At 52.1% G+C, this 18,833-nt stretch overlaps 2 protein-coding genes across 3 annotated transcripts; both read right to left on the reverse strand.

The window, feature by feature from the left end:
- Window positions 1-414: 414 nt before the first annotated feature.
- Window positions 415-3,003, reverse strand: si:ch211-246m6.4 (basic helix-loop-helix transcription factor scleraxis). 2 transcript variants are annotated; one of them, XM_037477425.2, is made up of 2 exons: window positions 1,129-3,003; window positions 415-789 (listed from the first exon to the last, which is right to left on the reverse strand). In XM_037477425.2, exon 1 carries the CDS (start codon window positions 1,732-1,734, stop codon window positions 1,159-1,161), a length of 576 nt encoding a protein of 191 aa, XP_037333322.2. In that variant the 5' UTR covers window positions 1,735-3,003; the 3' UTR covers window positions 415-789; window positions 1,129-1,158. The 2 variants fall into 2 exon arrangements, with proteins under 2 accessions (XP_037333322.2, XP_037333330.2); XM_037477433.2 differs by having other exon boundaries at window positions 1,204-2,943.
- A 1,703-nt stretch (window positions 3,004-4,706) lies between these two features.
- si:ch211-246m6.5 (von Willebrand factor D and EGF domain-containing protein) lies at window positions 4,707-17,023 on the reverse strand (the record flags this gene model as incomplete). Its single annotated transcript, XM_062560910.1, has 30 exons — window positions 4,707-5,273; window positions 5,355-5,450; window positions 5,544-5,639; window positions 5,760-5,855; window positions 5,978-6,073; window positions 6,146-6,241; window positions 6,325-6,420; window positions 6,681-6,776; window positions 6,852-6,947; window positions 7,029-7,458; window positions 7,527-7,942; window positions 8,178-8,342; window positions 8,440-8,820; window positions 9,447-9,584; window positions 9,661-9,880; window positions 10,031-10,293; window positions 11,025-11,139; window positions 11,819-11,923; window positions 12,023-12,184; window positions 12,259-13,360; window positions 13,450-13,652; window positions 13,829-14,105; window positions 14,185-14,258; window positions 14,713-14,930; window positions 15,076-15,217; window positions 15,290-15,379; window positions 15,848-16,080; window positions 16,174-16,239; window positions 16,406-16,634; window positions 16,811-17,023. Coding segments are annotated over 30 exons (6,165 nt in total), but the record flags the coding sequence as incomplete, so codon positions are not given.
- Between the last annotated feature and the right edge of the window lie 1,810 nt (window positions 17,024-18,833).

Genomic DNA, 18,833 nt, shown 5'->3' on the forward strand with positions numbered 1-18,833 from the left:
CTGTACAAAAATACATTCTGTTGAAGCAGCTTCTCTGTACCTGTGACGTGCAAAGGACAAAGTAGTCCTGTAATCATACAGGCATGTTACACATTAGCTTTAGAGGTATTTACAGAGGTACTTCATGTTTAAAACATCAGGCTGAGGTAGTGTGCAACGTTGTCATCTGTATGTGCTGTATACTTAACACCAGGGGCTCGAGCTGCTGATCAGAGAATTACATTCAAATCTGCTCTGGTGCAAACGAGTGCACTTTGCACAATGTTAGTGTTTAAAGTGATTGTGCAACAATGCAAAAGTAAACATTAACCACACCGCAAATGTGTTTAAACCTTTTGAGGATTTCTTATCACTAAAAGAGTCTGTTTCAGTCCAGATGTGAGTTCCACCTCTGCATCCAGGCAGCAATAATGAGAAGCTAAAAGATGACATTCGTAAACAAATCCAATAGATTTTCCTTGTCTCTTTGAGCACTCGATGCCGTGTTGATGCAGTACCTTCCCTTCCCCACTCGTGGCTCCTGAAGGCATCTTTAATGCCTCTATTCTGACTTCAGTATAGAGGCGTGGGGGTAGTTTGTACTGTTTGTGGGATCAAAATAGCCCCCCACCCCCCCAGCTGCAGCTTCACACATGGGCTCCGGTTGCAGCTCAACCAAAACACAGCGCCATGAACACAAAGTGCTTTTCAGTGTCAATTAATGGCTCTATTCCCAAAATAAATATATTTATATATGTACAACAGCCGTCCACTTCACACAGCAGCCGAGTGCTTCCCTCCATCTCTGAGCTGTGGAGGCAAAGAGACGGTCATGTTTACCACAAGCACAGTTCAGTGAATGCACCACGAGATGCACGCAAATAACACCCCCAGCTCCCAAGTACAGTCCTTTTTATTTGTCATCCGTTTATCATACTAATATTTAAAAGTGGTGTTATAGGATATCCTTAAAAACTACAAAACAAAGATTTGTCTTTGTGAGACAAAGTTAACTCTGTGGTAAAAGTGAAAATAAAGTGAAATATCATTCTTTATCACTGCGAGGTGTCCAGCCAAACTTGTATAAACCTTTGTAATGAGGATAGAAATGATGATATACATTAATTCTCTTCCTGCTGTCATGTTTACCTTTAACAAACCACACTGGTCCTGTTTGACCTAAGCGGGCCCTGGACACCCCCTAAAGACGCAGCGGGGGCTCACCAGTTTCCTCTGGTTGCTCAGGCAGAAGGTGCAGATGGGCGGCGGCGCGCCGCGCAGGACGCCGCGGCAGCAGAGACACGGCTGCCCGTCCGGGCAGTCCTCCCCGAGCACCAGCACGTTGGCCAGGTGCGCGATGTAGCTGGAGGCCAGGCGCAGCGTCTCTATCTTGGAGAGCTTCCGGTCGGCGGGCTCGGTGGGGATGAGCGTGCGGAGCGCCGCGAAGGCCGTGTTCACGCTGTGCGTCCTGTCGCGCTCCCGCGCGTTGGCCGCCTGCCTCTGCTTGTTCGCGCCGGCGACGCGTTCGTCTCCTCCTCCTCTGCTGCTGCTGCTGCTGCTGCCGCCGCGTCTCCGCCGCCGCCGCCTCCTCCTCCTCCTCCTCCGCTGCCTGCCTCTCCGGGGGCCCCCGCCTCCGGCCTCCCCCGCTGCCGGCTCCCCGGTGGACTTCCCGTCGGAGCTGTCGCTGTCCAGGTCGTCCCGGTCGGAGGCGAAGCCGAAGCCGCCGGGGGGCTGCGTGCTGCGCGTGGAGCTCATCGTGGCTCAGCTGTGGTCGGACTGGGGCAGCCGGGGGGGCCGCGGGAGCGGGCGGCTGCGCTTCACCTTATCCTGAGGGTGAAAATAGCTCCGGGGGGCCGAGCAGCTGCCGCCGATCCGGTGACGGAGGGGGTTCGCGCCGTGCAGCCCCCCGGCGGGGCGGCATACCGTTGCTAAAAAATGACGGCTGCTTTGTGGGTCGGCAGCGCGCCTGGAGAAGGGAAGACAGGTGGAGCCGAAAGGGAGGAGGGGGCACCTGTTGTGGTCTGGAGCGCACAGGTTTAAATTAAGCTTCTCTGATATGGTGCTGCGTTCAAGGCCATTTTCGCAAAAGAAATATTCACTAAATAAAAACAATCAAATTCCTTTCTACAATATCAGTGATCTGCCTTCCCTTTAATTAGTCAAATTGAAAGAACATTTTTACAAGTCAACTTTTTGTGTCTTTTTCATCAAATGAAAAAGATTTTAGAAACGTTTCACTTGTTAACCTGCAATTTACAAACATGTTCTTCTCTGACACCAAAGAAAAAAACTCAACGTACAAATATTTATGTGCATGTACATTTTGAGATTTTGATTCTTTTTTTCACTATTCTTTACTAAATAGAACATTTTGGAAGGCAGATCAGTATTTGTACACAGATGTACTGCCAATTATACTGCAGTAAAACCTTTGATTATTTCTCCATCAAGAAAATGTTGAAGGAAAATAAACAATATTTCATAAATGATTCCAGTGAAGTCAGTGCACAAATCTGTGTGTGTGTGTGTGTGTGCGCGTGTGCGTGCGCGCGTGTGCGTGCATTGCCTCTCCAGGATGGACGTTACGCTGCTGCGTTGGCCGGCGGCCTCAAACTCCCATTGAGTGAAGAGTCCAGGTGGAGACTCCGTGTCCAGAGCGTGCCCACCATGATGGACCGTGCCCAGGGCCATCTTTGGGGGTGGATATAAATATCTGTGGATAAGTGCGTTGCTGTTAAAGTTTGCAGCCAGTTTCACATCAGGTTGTTTATTTCATTTGAATCACAAACAAAAAGGAGAGAAAAGCCTTTAAGATAATAATTTGCACTCAGAAATACTTTACCACTACTCTCAAGTTACATTCACTGACTATTGTCTTAATTTAAGGCTTAGAAAACACAAACTGTTTGAACTAAGAAACGTGAATCAGAAGTAACCAGGCTAAATATATTTTATACGAAAGACTAAGAGGTTTAATAGTTACTTAACTATTAAACATTATATATGGATAAAGACTAAAAAGTATAAGTGTAAAAGTAAAAACACTTATACTTACCAATAATTTAACAACAATAATTAACAATAATGTAAGTGTTGATGGATGTTCATGTTCTCTCACCTGTGTCTGCTTTATTGTGCAGTTTCCTCTATATTCTTAACTATTTTAACTATTGCCACCAGAGGGCAGTAGAACTCAAATGATCACTTCTAAAGGGCTCGGCTCTTTTTTTGAGGAGAAAGGTCACCCCTTTGGATGAAGATGTACAGTATATTAAGGTTAGATGTCTTACGCCTGAGTGTAGAACGTCCGCACATGGCGGCCATCTTGGTACAGTCAGCTCGCTCACCCACAATATTGTGTTGGTAGTGGCACATGTACTTTAAATAATAATAACTTGATCAATTTTCAACCGATTTTTAAACGGTTTGGTTATTCATGAACGTCAGGGATGTACTTATGATACTGCATGCTTTTAAATATTTTTCGTATTTTTCATACTTTTCCGTATGAAAACCCATGGTATCATTATTCCTAAGTATGCAGTGTCATAAATATATCTCTGTACAGGGTGGGAATTTCAACATGCAGCATTTCTTGATGTATATTTGTAAAGGGAAAACTTGTACCCATTTTAGAACATAACATAATCATTCATCTCTGAAGTTAGCCGCGAACGAGACATCTAGTCTTTATATATATCTATGGATAAGACATCTAGTCTTTAAATATATATATATATATATATATATCTATGGATAAGACATCTAGTCTTTAAATATATATATATATATATATATCTATCTATGGATGAGACATCTAGTCTTTATATCTATCTATGGATGAGACATCTAGTCTTTATATATATCTATGGATAAGACATCTAGTCTTTGTCTTTATATATATCTATGGATGAGACATCTAGTCTTTATCTTTATATATATATATATCTATGGATGAGACATCTAGTCTTTATATATATATCTATGGATGAGACATCTAGTCTTTATATATATATCTATGGATGAGACATCTAGTCTTTAAATATATATATATATATATCTATGGATGAGGCATCTAGTCTTTATATATATCTATGGATGAGACATCTAGTCTTTATATATATAGATATATATATATATATATATGGATGAGGCATCTAGAGGCATCTAGATTCTACGCTTATATTTCCATCCATATCCTTTTTTCCCAAATCCACCATTACATGTTGTGTCACTTGCATATTTAAACATGTCTGGTGGAAGTTTCCTGCCTCACAATCACACAGGGATTACAGTGATGGCATGAAGTATCAGCAGCAGCTGAGGGGCAGCGGGCTCCTGCTGTGGTCTTAACAAACCTCCTCAGCTGGCTCTTCACGAGGAATCCTAATTGGTGCGGCCTCATTAATCTTTTAATCCTCATTTCCTGTCCAACCAGCTTGGCTGGGAAATTGTCCAGACTCTGGAGCGGTCAAATGTTTCTCTGCTGCTGCCAACTCAGAAAAAGAAAGAGCGTCTCTCCAGACCTTTCCTGGTGATGGAGGTCTTCAGCTCAGCGTGCTGCTGGATGAAGGCTCATACAAAAGGTAAAATATGTCTTATACGTGTGTCGAATCTTATCATCATCTTCATTTCTAAGTCTCACGTAGAAACTTGTCTTCTGACCTTTTCTAATCCTGAAAACAGCGTGTTATTGCTTAAGCCGAAAGGAAAGCTGAAGAAAGGAAAACCTTAAAAGAATATTTATTTGTTTTCTTACAAAACCCCCAATAAACAATGCCTTAATGAGAAAAGACACATAATACAGTGATTACAATATATACACACACACCAAGAAATATGCAGCAAATAAATAAATACTCATACAGTCGGTCTGCAGGAGGTCTAGTTAGGGTCTCATTAGCTTAGCTTAGCTTAGCACAAAGACCGGAAGCAGGGGGAACTGACTCTGCGATGTCCGTCAATATTGGAGCTCAGAAGTGTTTCCAATCTCACGGAGGCAGATTACTGGAGAGAACCACTACGTAGGTTCGGCTCTAAAGGGTCTCATCCTTGGCCAAGAGGGAACTGGAATAGAAAGGCACGAAAAATCAACAAGAAAAATGGCCGAGAGCGGGCCGGAATCGGCCGGATTTGTCTTCAGTGTCTAAGTGACGGGACGCCGAGTCCCCCGATACCAAAAATGAAAGCCTCCCCTGTTCTCACCCTTCTGGAGCAGAGCGACCCGCTCCGACAGGCGCAGACGTTGGGTCGGACGCATCGACCGCCGGGAGGACACTTCTGCTCACAGACAGCTGGGGGGGGGGGAGAAGCACAGTGAGCGGGGAGGACGGGGCACTGTTTTCTCTCAGGAGGCTTCGCCGGAGAACACTCACGGATCTGACACAGCGGGCCGCGCCAGCCCGGCGCGCAGTGGCAGGCGCCGGCTCCCACGCACTCCCCCCCGTTGGCGCACTTCTGCAGGCAGCTCGCTGCGAGGCGAAAACGAGGCCTCGACGCGTTAGAGCGAGTCAAAACAACACAACGAGGGTCAACAGAGGAAAAAAAAACAAAACAACCCTCACGTTCATCACAACTCTTTCCTCGCCAGCCCGACGGACAGTCGCACACGTCCGGGCCGACGCAGCGGCCTCCGTTCACACACGGCGGCTCACACACACCTGCAGGGAGAGGGAGGGAGAACGGCATCATCGACCAAAGGAGGGCCGAGAGACGCAGGTGGAGGACGCCGCGAGGTCAAAGTAAGACGCGGATCGGAAACGATTAGGAGGAGAACCCACTGATCTGGCAACGCCTCCCGGTGTACCCCTGCAGACAGGAGCACACGCTGGTCCGGAGGCACACACCGCCGTTCTTGCAGGGGGGGCTGCAGACCGCTGGAGGAGGAAGAGGAGGAAAGGTGCGGGATCAGAACTCCGCTCAGACCAACCCCCCCCCCCGTCCCGTCCCCCGTCCCCCCTGAGTGCTGGACCCGCTCCGTCGAGGGCTCCGGTCCTACCGCTCTGACACCGCGCGCCGTAGAACCCGCGAGGACACTCGCAGACGTCCGGCCGGACGCACGACCCCCCGTTGAGACACACGGGAGAGCAGAGAGCTGGAGGGAGACGACGAAGGACAGGTGAGGACACACCCTGACAGTGAGACACACTCACAACCACACACCCACCTGTCTCACAGGATGGTCCGCTCCAGCCCGACGGGCAGGTGCACTCGTCTGGAGACGCGCAGCGGCCCCCGTTGTGACAGTGGCGGCTGCAGACCACTAGGACGGAGACGAGACGCGTCACACGACGGGCACAGAAAGACCCTTTTTGGTTCTTTTGAAAGCAAAGAAGAAGAACTCACTGGTCTCACATCGAGGTCCCACAAACCCATAAGGACAGGAACAGGTCTGCCGTCCCACACAGGAGCCCCCGTTCTCACATGGGGACCTGCACAGAGCTGCAGAGATGCATCATTCACTATAAATCAATCATGTGACGGCTGTAATTATCACTCCATAAAGCTTTGAGACAATTAAAAGTGAGGCTCCTCCTGTTACAGTAATAGGCATATTACTGTTATTTTGCTGTTAATGGACACATACTAGTGTGTAGCTGGATTCTAGTACTGCTTCCCTGGTGCATGGAAGCAGTACCGCTTCGGCCCACCAGGGGCCGACACAAAAGTATAAGATGCTAGTCTAAAAGAAGGTGAAGTACCTTCCTGACAGGCCTCTCCGTGAAACCCTGTGGGGCAGCGACACACAGCTGGAGCCACGCAGACCCCCCCGTTAGCACAGTCCGGCTCACAGATGGCTGAGGACATGTGACACAGAAACATTAGATAATGTATGGAAGAACACGCAAACCACCGAAATCACATCTGTGCACCTGTGTGACAGTCGGAGCCGCTGTAGCCGGTTTTGCAGCGGCAGGTGTTGGGCGCTGCACACTCCATGTTCCGGCCGCACATGTGCCTGCAAACAGCTGCACAGACAGACAGATGTTGAGCCTAGAGGGCGGGCGGGCGGGGGGGTTACCATCATTGAACGAGAGACGGAGGCGCACCTCTGCATGCGTGTCCGTCTCCAGTGTACCCAACGGGACACCGCCCGCAGCGGTAACCCCGTCCCGGGGCCGGTTCACAGGGGACACCTGGGAAACATGGCCGCTCCGCGCAGGTCGCCGCCCGCTTGTCCGCCGTGGTGCCCCCCCTCACCGCTGCCTGGGTGGAGGCGGCTCTTTGCAGTGGGGGGCTGAAGGTCAACGGCGGGACCCTCTCCGGTTCGTCAAATCCTCCCTCGCTGTTGTCCCCGTCTGCGGAGAACTCCGACTCGGGCAGCGAGTACGACATAGCGCTGAGGGCCGCGGTCAGAGGGACAGCCGGTCTCGGGGGGGTCCATGGTTTGCCGTGGGTGGAGGCCGGGAGGTGGTGCTCGGGTTGCCGGGTGGATAGGCGAGCAGCGGGCGGTGTTACCTTCGACGCTGTCTCAGACTGCTGGGAGACGATTACAGAATTAAGGACGTTCACGTCACTTCAAGGTGGCGCAGAAGGGGTCGACTCACCTTGGAGACCCCCCCCCGGGGAACCACCGGACTCCTGGAGACGATGGCGGTTGCTCCGCCGTAGACCCTGAGCTCGGTGCTGAGGCGGGTGCTGTCGGTCTTTGCCCCCATGGAGGTTCTGGGGACGTCTCTGGAGACAGTTACCGCCTCCCTCCTCCCCGTCCCGCCGCCCCTCCCTGAAGGAAGAACCCGGTGCAGCGCGTTGTCCCGGTTGGTTCCGGTGACGTGCCTGCTGGGCAGGTGGAGCTGAGAGGCGGTGCTCCTGCTGGGCAGGTGGCGCTGAGAGGCGGTGCTCCTGCTGGGCAGGTGGAGCTGAGAGGCGGTGCTCCTGCTGGGCAGGTGGAGCTGAGAGGCGGTGCTCCTGCTGCTGCCGTGCGGCGATCGGATGGTCTGGTGCTGAGGAAGGTGGTTGGACGCTGGGGGGGGGCAGCAGGGTTCAGGAAATCAGAGAATCAAAGCACCATCTGCAGCAATAAATTACATTCTTTCCAAGCAAGAAAAAAACATAAATCCTTCAGGAAAGGGAAGTAAAAACTTCACATCACTGACAGATGTTTTCATCTGGATCGTTTTTATTCCGTCATGTATGTTGTATGTCCATAGATGCATTCTTTTATTTTTAGTACTGCAGGCCTGTTTTTGGGACCTCACCTTCCTTGGCGTTCTTCACGCACACCCGTCCGTTGCCGTAGAGACCGGGCGGACATCGGCCGCAGACGTGTCCCAAATGCGGCGGCCTGCGGTTGATGCATTGGACGCCGGGGAAGCAGGGCCTGCTGGCACACGTGGCCGACACATTCACAGCCGCAGCAGGTCCTGAGAGATGAGAAACGGCGTCCTGTCAACCGGTCCTCCTCGGCATCGGGAGAGTCCACTAACATTCGGAACTGTCACACGCTGCATGAGGCCGTACCTGGAGCTGGTCTGCCACTTCCTGCAGGTTGGCCGGGAATGGATTTCTCTGCAGCAGTGTCGCTGACCCCGGAGATGTTCTTCAAAGTGGTGGTCGTGGACGGGTCGACTTTGACTCCTGGGCTTCTTTCCGAAGCGCCGGTCTTCGTTTGGGGAGCGACCGGCGTACCTGCTGTGATGCTCCGGTAGGTTCCTGCCTTGGTGAGCGCCGGGTTCATCCACGGGCCAGTTTTAGTTTGGGACCGGTTCGGGGCGGTCTTCCCCGCCTCTGCCCTTGTCTGCGGTGAGCCAACACCTGAGGTCTCCTTCATTTCGGGCGGTTTCAGCAGAACATCTGGGGCCCGGTAGGCGGTTGTACGAGGACCAGATGTGGTTGTGACTGCTGTACGAAGACGAACACAGATACAATATTTTAGAATGCTTTGTAAACACTTTACCCGATGTTCTGGATTAAGGTCTACACATTTGTTACACACAACATCATCACAAGACTTTTCCCGAGTCGATTTCTGAGTCCGGTTTGGGTTTCTCAGCCCACCTTGCAACCAGAGCATTTCAGAATGTCACTGCTAATACTATGAGAGATGAGGTAACTCTCACCCATAAAAATCCATGTGCGCGCGCACACACACACACACACACACACACTCACACACACACACAGTGTGTCAGCTGAGCTGAAAGCAGCGTTTCCCCCACAGCTTTAACCCCACAAAGCAGCCATCTGGTTTCCATCCAGCACGAGTACTTGATCACATCGTCACCGTGCTCTGATCCAGAGCGATTGCACGGACACATTTTGTCATACAAAAGTCATATTTTTAGACCTAGAAAGCTTCAGAGCAGCGTCTAATGAACTCATGGTTTGTCTTGACATTCACAGGGTTTGATGTGTGTCCATCAGTAGCTATAAATCACGCTTTTTACAATTCACTCCAAGAATGAATCCTGTGATTTTGTTAAACCTCAAACTGATTATGTTTTTTTCCTGTATTGACTCACGCTCACCTGTGCATATCGTCCCATTTCCCAGCATGCCTTTGGGGCACGAGCCGCAGCCGTAGGAGCCGATGGTGTTCAGGCACCGGACCCCGGGGAAACACGGCTCGCCTTCACACTCGTCAACATCCTCCTGGCACGTGACACCTGCAGCGCACACCGTCATGAACCTATTGATCCTCTGCACACATGCAATGCCTCTTAAAAAAAAAGGATGCTTCACCTTTCAACCCCGCAGGACAATTGCAGCTGAACCCGCCGGGCGTGACGGCGCACGTGCCTGCGCCGCACGGCGCCGACCGACACGGGTCTGCGCGCTGGTTGCAGAGGACGCCCCACCAACCATCTGGACACACGCACAGGTGCTTCCCACTGCCAGCCGGGAAAGAGACGTCCGTCACACAGGTACCTCCGTGCTGACACCCACAATGCACCACGTGGATCTACAGGGGGACAAGGGAGACACTGCTGAGGTATCTAATAATCAGTGATCTAATAACTCTACAGTTACAATGCACCTACAGTCCTGAGCAAGGGGAACACCCCGGCTAAGTAGAGGTTAAATAAATATGTCTCTCCTTCTCCAGCTCTACCTCCACAGCGAAGGTGCTCTGGGCGTTGCACTCGTCTGACAGCGTCAAGCGAAAGGTCTGAGGCCCCAACTCCCCGGGCATCGACGGGACCCTCCAAGTGAGGAGACCTGCGGGCGAGAGGGCGGCCCCCCTCGGGGCCTCCTCCAGCTGGAAGAAGAGAGCCGACCCCTCGGGGTCCGACGCCGCGAACTGGAAGACAAAGTTCTCCCCGGCGAATGTGCGCAGGTCGCTTTGAGGCCGGTGGAAGGCCGGCGGCTCGTTGACTGAGGAGAGAGGAAGGAAGACGTTGAGCAACTGACCGAAAACTCTCCCTTTCCTCTTTCCGATGTGCCTTGTGGCATCCACGACCCGAGATCACTCCCTCCAGATGTTTAGAAGACCGGAAACAGCAGCTCCGCATAACCAAAATGATTGCTGACACCTTTACTATTATGGTGAGATAATTCCACCTGCGTTCAACATCAATCCAAAAAGGAACTATTTAAATCCACTGGTGGGATTATTCCTGGACGGAGCAGTATTAATATTCTGTGTAGCCTCTAACCTTTGACAGAACATGTCGGGGCATGCTGGGATACCTAACGCTCCGCTCCTTTGAACTGCTAATGGGGACAAACGGGAACAGAGTTGGGCGGTTACCGCGGTAACAGTGAGATAAATACTGTTCTTCCTGTTGGTTATCATTAGTGGGCAAAAAAAACACGTCCTGGAGAAACTATGTGGTCTGATGGTGTAGCAATAAGATTCTCACTGTTGTTCTTATTCAACCCAGGCAAAGAATACACATAAACATGACAATCAAATGTCACTATTTCATTGCAGAATCTGTGAATTGATGACTGCTCAACGTTAAACATGTTTTTTAGGAGCCTTAAAACATCTTCAATTGAAGGATTGTGAAGGACGCACGTGTGTCTGAGATGTCATTCGCCTCCAGGTTGATTATCTCTGGTCTTTTTGACTTGTGATGAGAAGCTCAATAAGAAGTCTGTACCTTGATTCACAGACCAGCTGAATTTGGAGGTCTCCGGGTCACAGAGGAGGCACGGGCTGCTCGGACTGGAGACTCCTTCTGCAAAACACATCCCGTCGATGTTACACGTCCTCTCCTGGCAGCCACACACAAAAGGTTGGACTGGTCATATTTACAATCTTTTAAAACGCTGACATCCGTTTATTTGGTTTCAACTTTGTTTGTTCCTTTTGTGGATTTTCTCTGGAGATGCAAGGAACAAGTTCTGTCCTGTCTCCGTTCCCGTAAACAGCAGCAGCAGCTCGCCTGCACCTTTTGTTGCTTATAAAGAGCCGGCTGCTGTGTGTTTGGAGGAAGGGAAACCACGCCGTCTCTGGTTTATTATTCAGAGCACGTAAACACATCTGTGGTATGTTGGATCGAACACTCGGTGCTCGATTGTGTTTGACTGTCACTACGAGTTCGGTGATCGTTGGTTTGGGTCTGACGGTTGGGTTGGAATTTACCGCCAGTAAAAGTACGTTGACCATGCCCCATCCTCGTCTCCGTGAGTTTGTATCTAACAGTGATTTAGATAACCTACACGAGTACCAGACAATTATAACAGTATATACATATAGAGCATAAAGCCACAACAACATCTGTCTCCTAATGACAGCTTTTCCTGTGTCGGATGTTCCTTTGACAGACGACTTTCCCGCCTAAACAAGTCGGGGGGGCGGGGGGGGAGATCTGACCGGTGATTTGTTAGTTTTGAACATTGCTCCTGCAGCCTCAGAGGGAGATCCACGCAGTGAATGTGAAGAGCGACTTACCTTCAGCTTACAGAGCCCTGAGCGTGACGCCTGGCAGACCTGGCACACGCCATCGTAGATGGTCAACACCTTGGCCCGGCTGTACTGGGAGCCGTCGTTTGTGACCTAGCGACAGGAAACGGAGAGGAGCTGACACCAGGGGAGGGGCCACCGGGGGGGGGGGGGGGGGGTAACAAACAAAAGGCGGCAAAAAGGAGGCGTTACTTTAATCTCCCAGCGTGCGTACGGTTTGTCGTCCATCATGAAGTCCTCCGTGTTGACGGCGGCGTTGCTCAGAGACGGCACAGCACAGTCCAGAGCCCTGGAGCTCAGGAAGGTGGCTTTGGTCCTCTGTTTCTCCCCTTCAACCCAAACTCCGTTCACCTGCTGTGAACGCAGATCGAACGCAGCTGAGAGGAGAGGTTTTTATTTGAAGGACAAGCAGACCCGTTTGACCTTACCTTCAGTCTGCTGGCGTGGCAGCTGAGGTCGGGGGAGTCGACGAAGCCGAGGCCGAAGACTCGAACGCTGCGGCAGTTGAAGGCTCGGATGTCGCACAGTCCGCCGTTCTCCAGATCGGTGAGCTCCACCGGCTGGCCTGTCGGGGGAGGGGTTATGGATCGATGATGGAGAGGACGTACGTTCCCCACAGACATGACCTGATACTCACTGATGGCCAGGCTGCAGTCGTAGAAGCTGTGGCTGGGATAGCACTGGCACCCCCACTCTGTGCACTCTCCGTTGCCGTTGCAGAAGTTGGGGCAGCGCAGCGCTCTCACCACCTCCCCGGACCTCGCCGGGGGGGCGGCCAATTCCAGGGCTCTTTGGGTGCGGTTCTCCAACAGCCTCCTCTCGCACTCGTTCTCCAGGTGGGGCAGCAGCGCCTCGTCCCAGCCCAGGTCGTCTTTGAGCTGCAAGTCCAGCATGCAGAGGTCCACCGCCTCCTCCAGGCGGCGTCCCAGCAGCCCCCGGCACACCGCGCCAACAGTGGAGTCGGCCAACGCCTCCCGGCACACCTGGAGAGCTCTGGCTGAGGTCAGGCCGCTCGGCGTCGGCCACTGAGGTCGCACCTGTGGGCGGGCTCCCGCCCGGTGGTCCTCGGGGAAGAAGTAGACGAAGCTCTCCAGGTCCGCCCGGCTGAGGCTCCGAGCGGCAAAGACGGGCTGGAATTCAAACGAGGCCGCTCGCGTTGGCCTGCTAGCGGCGAGCAGGAGATCCTCCCTGAGCTGGGCGTCCAGGTCCCAGCCTCCGTCGGGATGGTCGTCGTGAAGACGCAGGTTGCGTCTCTCCAGAGGATGGGCGTGGAAGGCGGACACATCCAGGATGCTCTCCTCTCTCGCCGGACTCTCCGTGTGTTCCGCTGTTGTGTCCATGGAGGGAAACACGGAGGTGTAATCCACGTCATCGTGTGCCACGCAGTCTGAGTGATTGTGCAAGTTCCTCATCCCTGTGCCGGTGTGGTGAGAGGCGGGGTATCCCTTCCGGCACTGACAGAAGGTCTGCCTCACTTCCGGAGCCGCGCCAGGAGGCGTCCTGTCAAACAAACTCTCCCCGGGAGCAATCCTAAGAGAAAGAAACAGCTCTGTGTAGAATCTACCACCTCAACAAAGCCAAAGCGCCGTAAGAGTCACTTGTGTTGGTGCCGGACTGACCTCCAGTCCTCTATGAAGCGCTGCAGGTCCTCTGGGGTGTAGGAGACCCCGTCGGAGCCGTGGAAGTCGTTGTTGCTGTTGCGATCGAAGGTCCCGCAGAGACCTCGCGTGTTGCCGTAGTCGACGCTGGGCGCGCGCACGGAGAGGCTCATCCCCCAATCGCCGACATCTGCCCTAACGAAGGCCCCGGAGGGAAAGATCAACTACGAGAAGGAAGACGCAGATTAAGGGTAGCTCATCATGCAGGAGAAAAGCAAACATTTCAACCCAAAGATCAGATCTATATGATGTCTGTAATCAAAGTAAAAACCCATCATACGGCTGAGAGGGGGATTTGACAAACAAGCCTGACGCAGTGTCAAAATGTCCGGATACCTACGGTGACCTTGTTCCCCTGGTGGGACTCCAGCACCCTGACCCGTCCGCCCCCCTCCTCGCCCAGGTTCCTCAGGGTGAGCCGAGGCCTGGTCTCCTGCGGGCGGCCGCTGCACATGTCGAAGACGGCCACGTCGTTCCCTTCATGCACCGCCACGCCGCAGCCGCAGGCGACGGCGTAGTGCCGGCTGCCGCAGTCCCACTGGCGAGAGTGGACCTGGAAGTCCCTGGCGAGGCTCCGGTAGAGCACGAAGGTGCCGGTCTGGTGGTTTTCGTATCGCCTGCGCAGAAGACCAATCCACATGTTTCACCTGAAATGAGCCGCCAGCGAGCGAACAGACGGTTCCAGAGGTGAGTTACCTGCCGTCCAGGGTGATGACATGTGGGTCGGTCAGAGAGTAGCAGATGGAAGTAGGAACGTCCTGGACCGTGACCTGGGGGCGGAGGTAAGAAGAACAAAGATGATGATGGGGGGGGTGGGGGGGGGGGGTGCTTGACCCAGTGACTTTTTCCCATTGATGTTTTCACCCAACACACCAAACAGGGATGGGAAAAACTCCGCTCAGAGACGTGTTGTCTGGAGGTCTGACATCACGTCTTACGTAACGTTACTCCGCTCTTTCAACCCTGAGCCCCCCCGCGCCCCCTCACCCACCAGGGGTGTATGTAAACAGTCTCTCTCTTTGAAGTGATTCTTGAAGTGATGATTGCATGACTCTGCCGTTTTCGTTGTTAATTTTGGTTCCTTCGATTCCTGGCATTACCGAAGGGCCAAAGGAACAAAATGTCTCCAGATTGAATTGTCTGCTTTGCGCTTTTGATAAAACAACACTTTCAACCATATGATGCAGATGATAATTAGATTTTGACTCCTCATTGTCAACTCACTTTCAGAGACGCCGGGACGTAGCTTCTCCAGAGCCGGGGTGCGCCTGGTCCGGGCAGAACCTCGATCAGACTGTGGCGGTTCCCGTCCCGCGTGAAGTCTGTGACGGCGGTGACTGAGACCGCAGCCCGGCCGCAGCCGCCTTCGACGCAGCCGCCGGGCCGAAGCTCCACATGACAGGTCGAAAGCGCCACATTCGGGGCCTCGTGTTCGAGGCCGTCTGTGGGCGGGAGTCCACATGATTTTACAGGTGCTATATGCATGGATAGGAATGTACCACTATAGGAATGTATGAGTGAAGGAATAAGGCTCATCCTGAGGCCAACATGAGGACCGAACCAGATGTTTCTCCTTGCGGCTCTGACCTGGGTCGTGGACGCTCAGCGCCAGAGGGACTCCACAGTGGCGAGCGTGGTCGGCGCCCTGGCAGGGGACGGGCACAGTGCTGTGCACGGTCACCTCGTGCTCTTTGCCGTCCTCGGCTATGTGCAGCGAGTCGGCGGAGAACTGATGAGAAAGAGGCAACCGAGGTGAGTTGACCTGTCCGAACTGGTGAAGACACAACACGAGGACGTTCACCTTCAGTCCGGCGTAGAAGCCCTCGCTCTCTTTCGGAGGAGATCTGGTGTGGCTGGAGTTGGCTCTGAAAGTCGACACGCTGCAGGAGAACTGCAATAAAGACGTTTAATCCATGAGATAACATGCAATGGAGAAGTTAGAGATAAGAGCAACGCCACAAACATTTAGCTCACTCGCACGGATCAAAAAGATTACTGAAGATGACCCTTGACCCAGCTCAGCTGTGACATCAACATGTGTTAACGAAGGCCCGGCTGAGGGAGCCCAGGCCTCTGCAGCACGTTCCCAACACAGCTGGACGAGGGTACGATCTAATACCTCCAGGTTTCCAGGAAATGAGATCCGTCATAGGCCTCTGCACCAGACGTTCAATTAGAACAATTATCACGCACAACGCTCCTAACTGGATGTGACCCATCTGCTGTTGCTTTAGGCTGAGCCCAGGTCAGCATGGTCCATGGCTTACGCTCCCCGCTCTACAGGAGTTGAACTCTCTCACACATACACACACACACACTTGTGCTCCTTAAACCCTGAGTGCGGTCTGGCAGGTATTACCGTCTCTCCAAGCCTGAAGTGGACGCCGTCCATCTCCACCAGAGAGAAGGGCTTTGTTGTGGATTCCTGCCTGATCTCGGCCTTCATGCTGTGGCCAATGTACCTGGCCCAGACCACCTGGAAGCCCAGGGGCTGGCTCCAGGGTGGCGGGACGAAGGAGCACCTTAGGTGAACACTGTGGCCGATGAGCTCCGGGGTGATGAAGGGCCGGGACAGCAAGGACGGGATTGCGGCTGAAAAGACCCAAAACAACCCTGATGAGGATTCAAACACAACATTCTCCATGGATTAACAACAGCGTGTGCAACACTCTCAGCCTGTCTCACCTCTGCATCGCCCGTTGACTTCTACCTCACCTGGGGGGCAGGGTCTGAGTCCCACATCTGGAGTAACTGAAACATCAGATCAGGTAGACCGAATTCTCAATAAAGGGCACAAACATCTGCCAGTCAATTGTTAGTTGTCATCAATTGTTTATCTTTGAAAATATCTGACTCTCCTAAGGAGTGGGCCGGGGAGGGGGGTGGGGGGGGGGTCGGAGCCTTGCAGCATGTTCACCTTTGGCGCAGTATCCCATGCAGCCCTGCGTGGGCTGCAGCCGGTAGACCAGGAACTCGCCGCAGTTCCTCACCGTGATGGGGATGCGGAAGAGGCAGCAGTCCTTAGTGCTGCCGTGGAAGAACTGCCAGGTGGCGCAGGCGGAGAGCTGCCGGACCTCGCCGGGAGTCGGCAGGGAGGCGTCCTTCAGAGAGAGCCACACCGGAGCCTGTGTGCCACAGTGGTTCATCTGCGTGGGGGTTGAATGGAAGCACTCATTACCTGCAGCGAGGGGGTCATTAAACCCTCCGTCTCAGCTGAAGGTGCTCATTAAAGCCACCTGCTGGGGGATGTTTGTGCAGGAATGAGGGGGGGGTCACACGGGAGGGAGATGGCAGAGCTCACCTGACATTTTTGGGGCCTTACCTCAACGCAGGTGGTGGGCATCTCGGCCGGCTGGTTGTTGATCCTGAACCGGTACCAGGCCGCGGGGAGCGAGTGGTCACAGATCAGGTCCTGGATGGCCGTGTCCTGGATCTCTGTGGAGTCAAAGTCCACGCTGCGATAGGGGTTACGCAAGGTCCGATGGCCCCCCGGGTAACACTCGGGGGCTGGGATGTGAGGAGAGAGGAGGGGGGGGGGGGGATTAGTGTTAAAGTGGTTAAATGTTTAAGAAGAAGAAGACTTAAACATCTCCAGAGAGAACCGATCTTCTGAACCCTTCAACATGAGGTCACAGCGACGGGAACACACTAAAGGTCAAAGGTTGGAATGGAGACTGGATTTTGACTTTATGAAAATGTTTCCTGTCAGTCGGCATCGAGGAGATGAGCAGGAAGGACCACTTCTCCCCTGGGGGGGTATGTGAACCGAATATAACAGACGTCCCTGTGAGCCTCACTAAACTCGGATGGAGGGGGGGGTCATGTAGTTCAACGGAGGCTTAAACAGCAGAAAGCAACCAGGGAGTATTTAGAGTGTCTGGAGACCCTCACAGCAGAGTTATTGGTGCTGGATCCCCAACCCAAACAAGGTGTTACAGGCCGGCCTTCAGGGGGACAGGCCCCCATCGTCTGCAGGTCACAGGTCATCCAAACAGAAAATGCTAATGCAGCCTCTGGGGGGGGGGGGGCAGCACAGATGTGAAGTTAGATTTATTTAAGAGAGCGTGGCGTTAACACAGCCGAGGCCATGGGTGCCCCCCCCCCCCCCTCCCCAAACAGCTGATTGCCTTCTATGAGACATGTTTCACAAGTTACATAAAAGCTCAGTAGACTTTACTTTGGGTCTCAAATGTCTGGTGTTGTTGCAGCGAAGCTCCACGATGTGGATTTTACGAGCAGCCTCCCTCCGAGTTTACGAGCTCGCTGTTTGATGGGACGAAGACACAAGCCAGATGGAGGACAGGGGGACATGTTTACTGATCGAGGCGTTGGCTTCATGTTCTCGTCATATAAAGGTCTTCTCTTCAGGTCTTTTCTACTGCACTTTGGTAACCTTTGATTAAACAAGATTTGTGTGGTGGTTAATAAGAAAGAAAATCAAAACTTCATCCTCCCTTTAAGGAACTTGTTTGAATTAACAAATCATCTCCAAAAGTCTCACGGGCACAACATGGGTTAAGGAACTTAGTGTGTCTCAGTATCGTTTGCTTTGTCCTCTGACTTGTTCTCATCTTGTCTCCGCAGGTCTTCAACAGATGTTTGAAGGGGTTGCTGCTGTCACGGTTTGGTCTCTCTTCCTGGTTTATTTTGTAGTTTTCACGTCTCTTGTTGTTCCTGGGTAACTTCACTTCCTGCCTTGTCCTGTGATTGCCTGATTGATTCCACCTGTGTCCAATCACCTGCACCTCCCTTGTGTATTTAAGCCCTGTGTGCCTGTTGTCCTGTGTCGTGTCATTGTCTATATGTTCCCCGCTGTTGGAGCACGTTATTGGTTTTGTCAGGAATAAAGAGCACTTTTTGATCGAGAACCTCTGCATTTGAGTCCTGCTTCCGCCTGCTTCAGCACCGACCCTGACAGCTGCTTTGAAACAATGCTGGCAGGTCTTCATTTGGTCACCTGGGATGATCCATTTATTAATTCTTTATATATACAATGATTCTTGCTAATATGAGATTTGGGAATGTAACATAATCTGAGTGAAGTTAATAAAAGATTGAATGAAAAATGAATCAAATGTTGTAATTAGTTTAGTGTGGAAAAAAACTCACTTTTCAGTGGACCTGGTCTGTGACAGAAGTGTTGCTACTGAAGGATTTGGGTTAGAATATCTGTATTCTGCTCAATGCATTCATCCTCCTATCAACTGTAACCTCTGGACCAGCTGCTTCTAACGGGTAAGATGCTCATTTGCTTCATGAATGAAGTAACTCTTTTAGACGGACACACTTGCTGCTTTGGACATCTGATGAATTCATGCGGCTGATCCAAAGATGAAAAGTAGTTT

This window comes from Pungitius pungitius, chromosome 3, assembly GCF_949316345.1.
Source record: "Pungitius pungitius chromosome 3, fPunPun2.1, whole genome shotgun sequence".
NCBI classification, from domain to species: Eukaryota; Metazoa; Chordata; class Actinopteri; order Perciformes; family Gasterosteidae; genus Pungitius; species Pungitius pungitius.

Excerpts from the sequence above, each read along its gene's own strand:
- si:ch211-246m6.4 (XM_037477425.2), bottom strand. The coding sequence starts at position 1,734 with ATGAGCTCCACGCGCAGCACGCAGCCCCCCGGCGGCTTCGGCTTCGCC.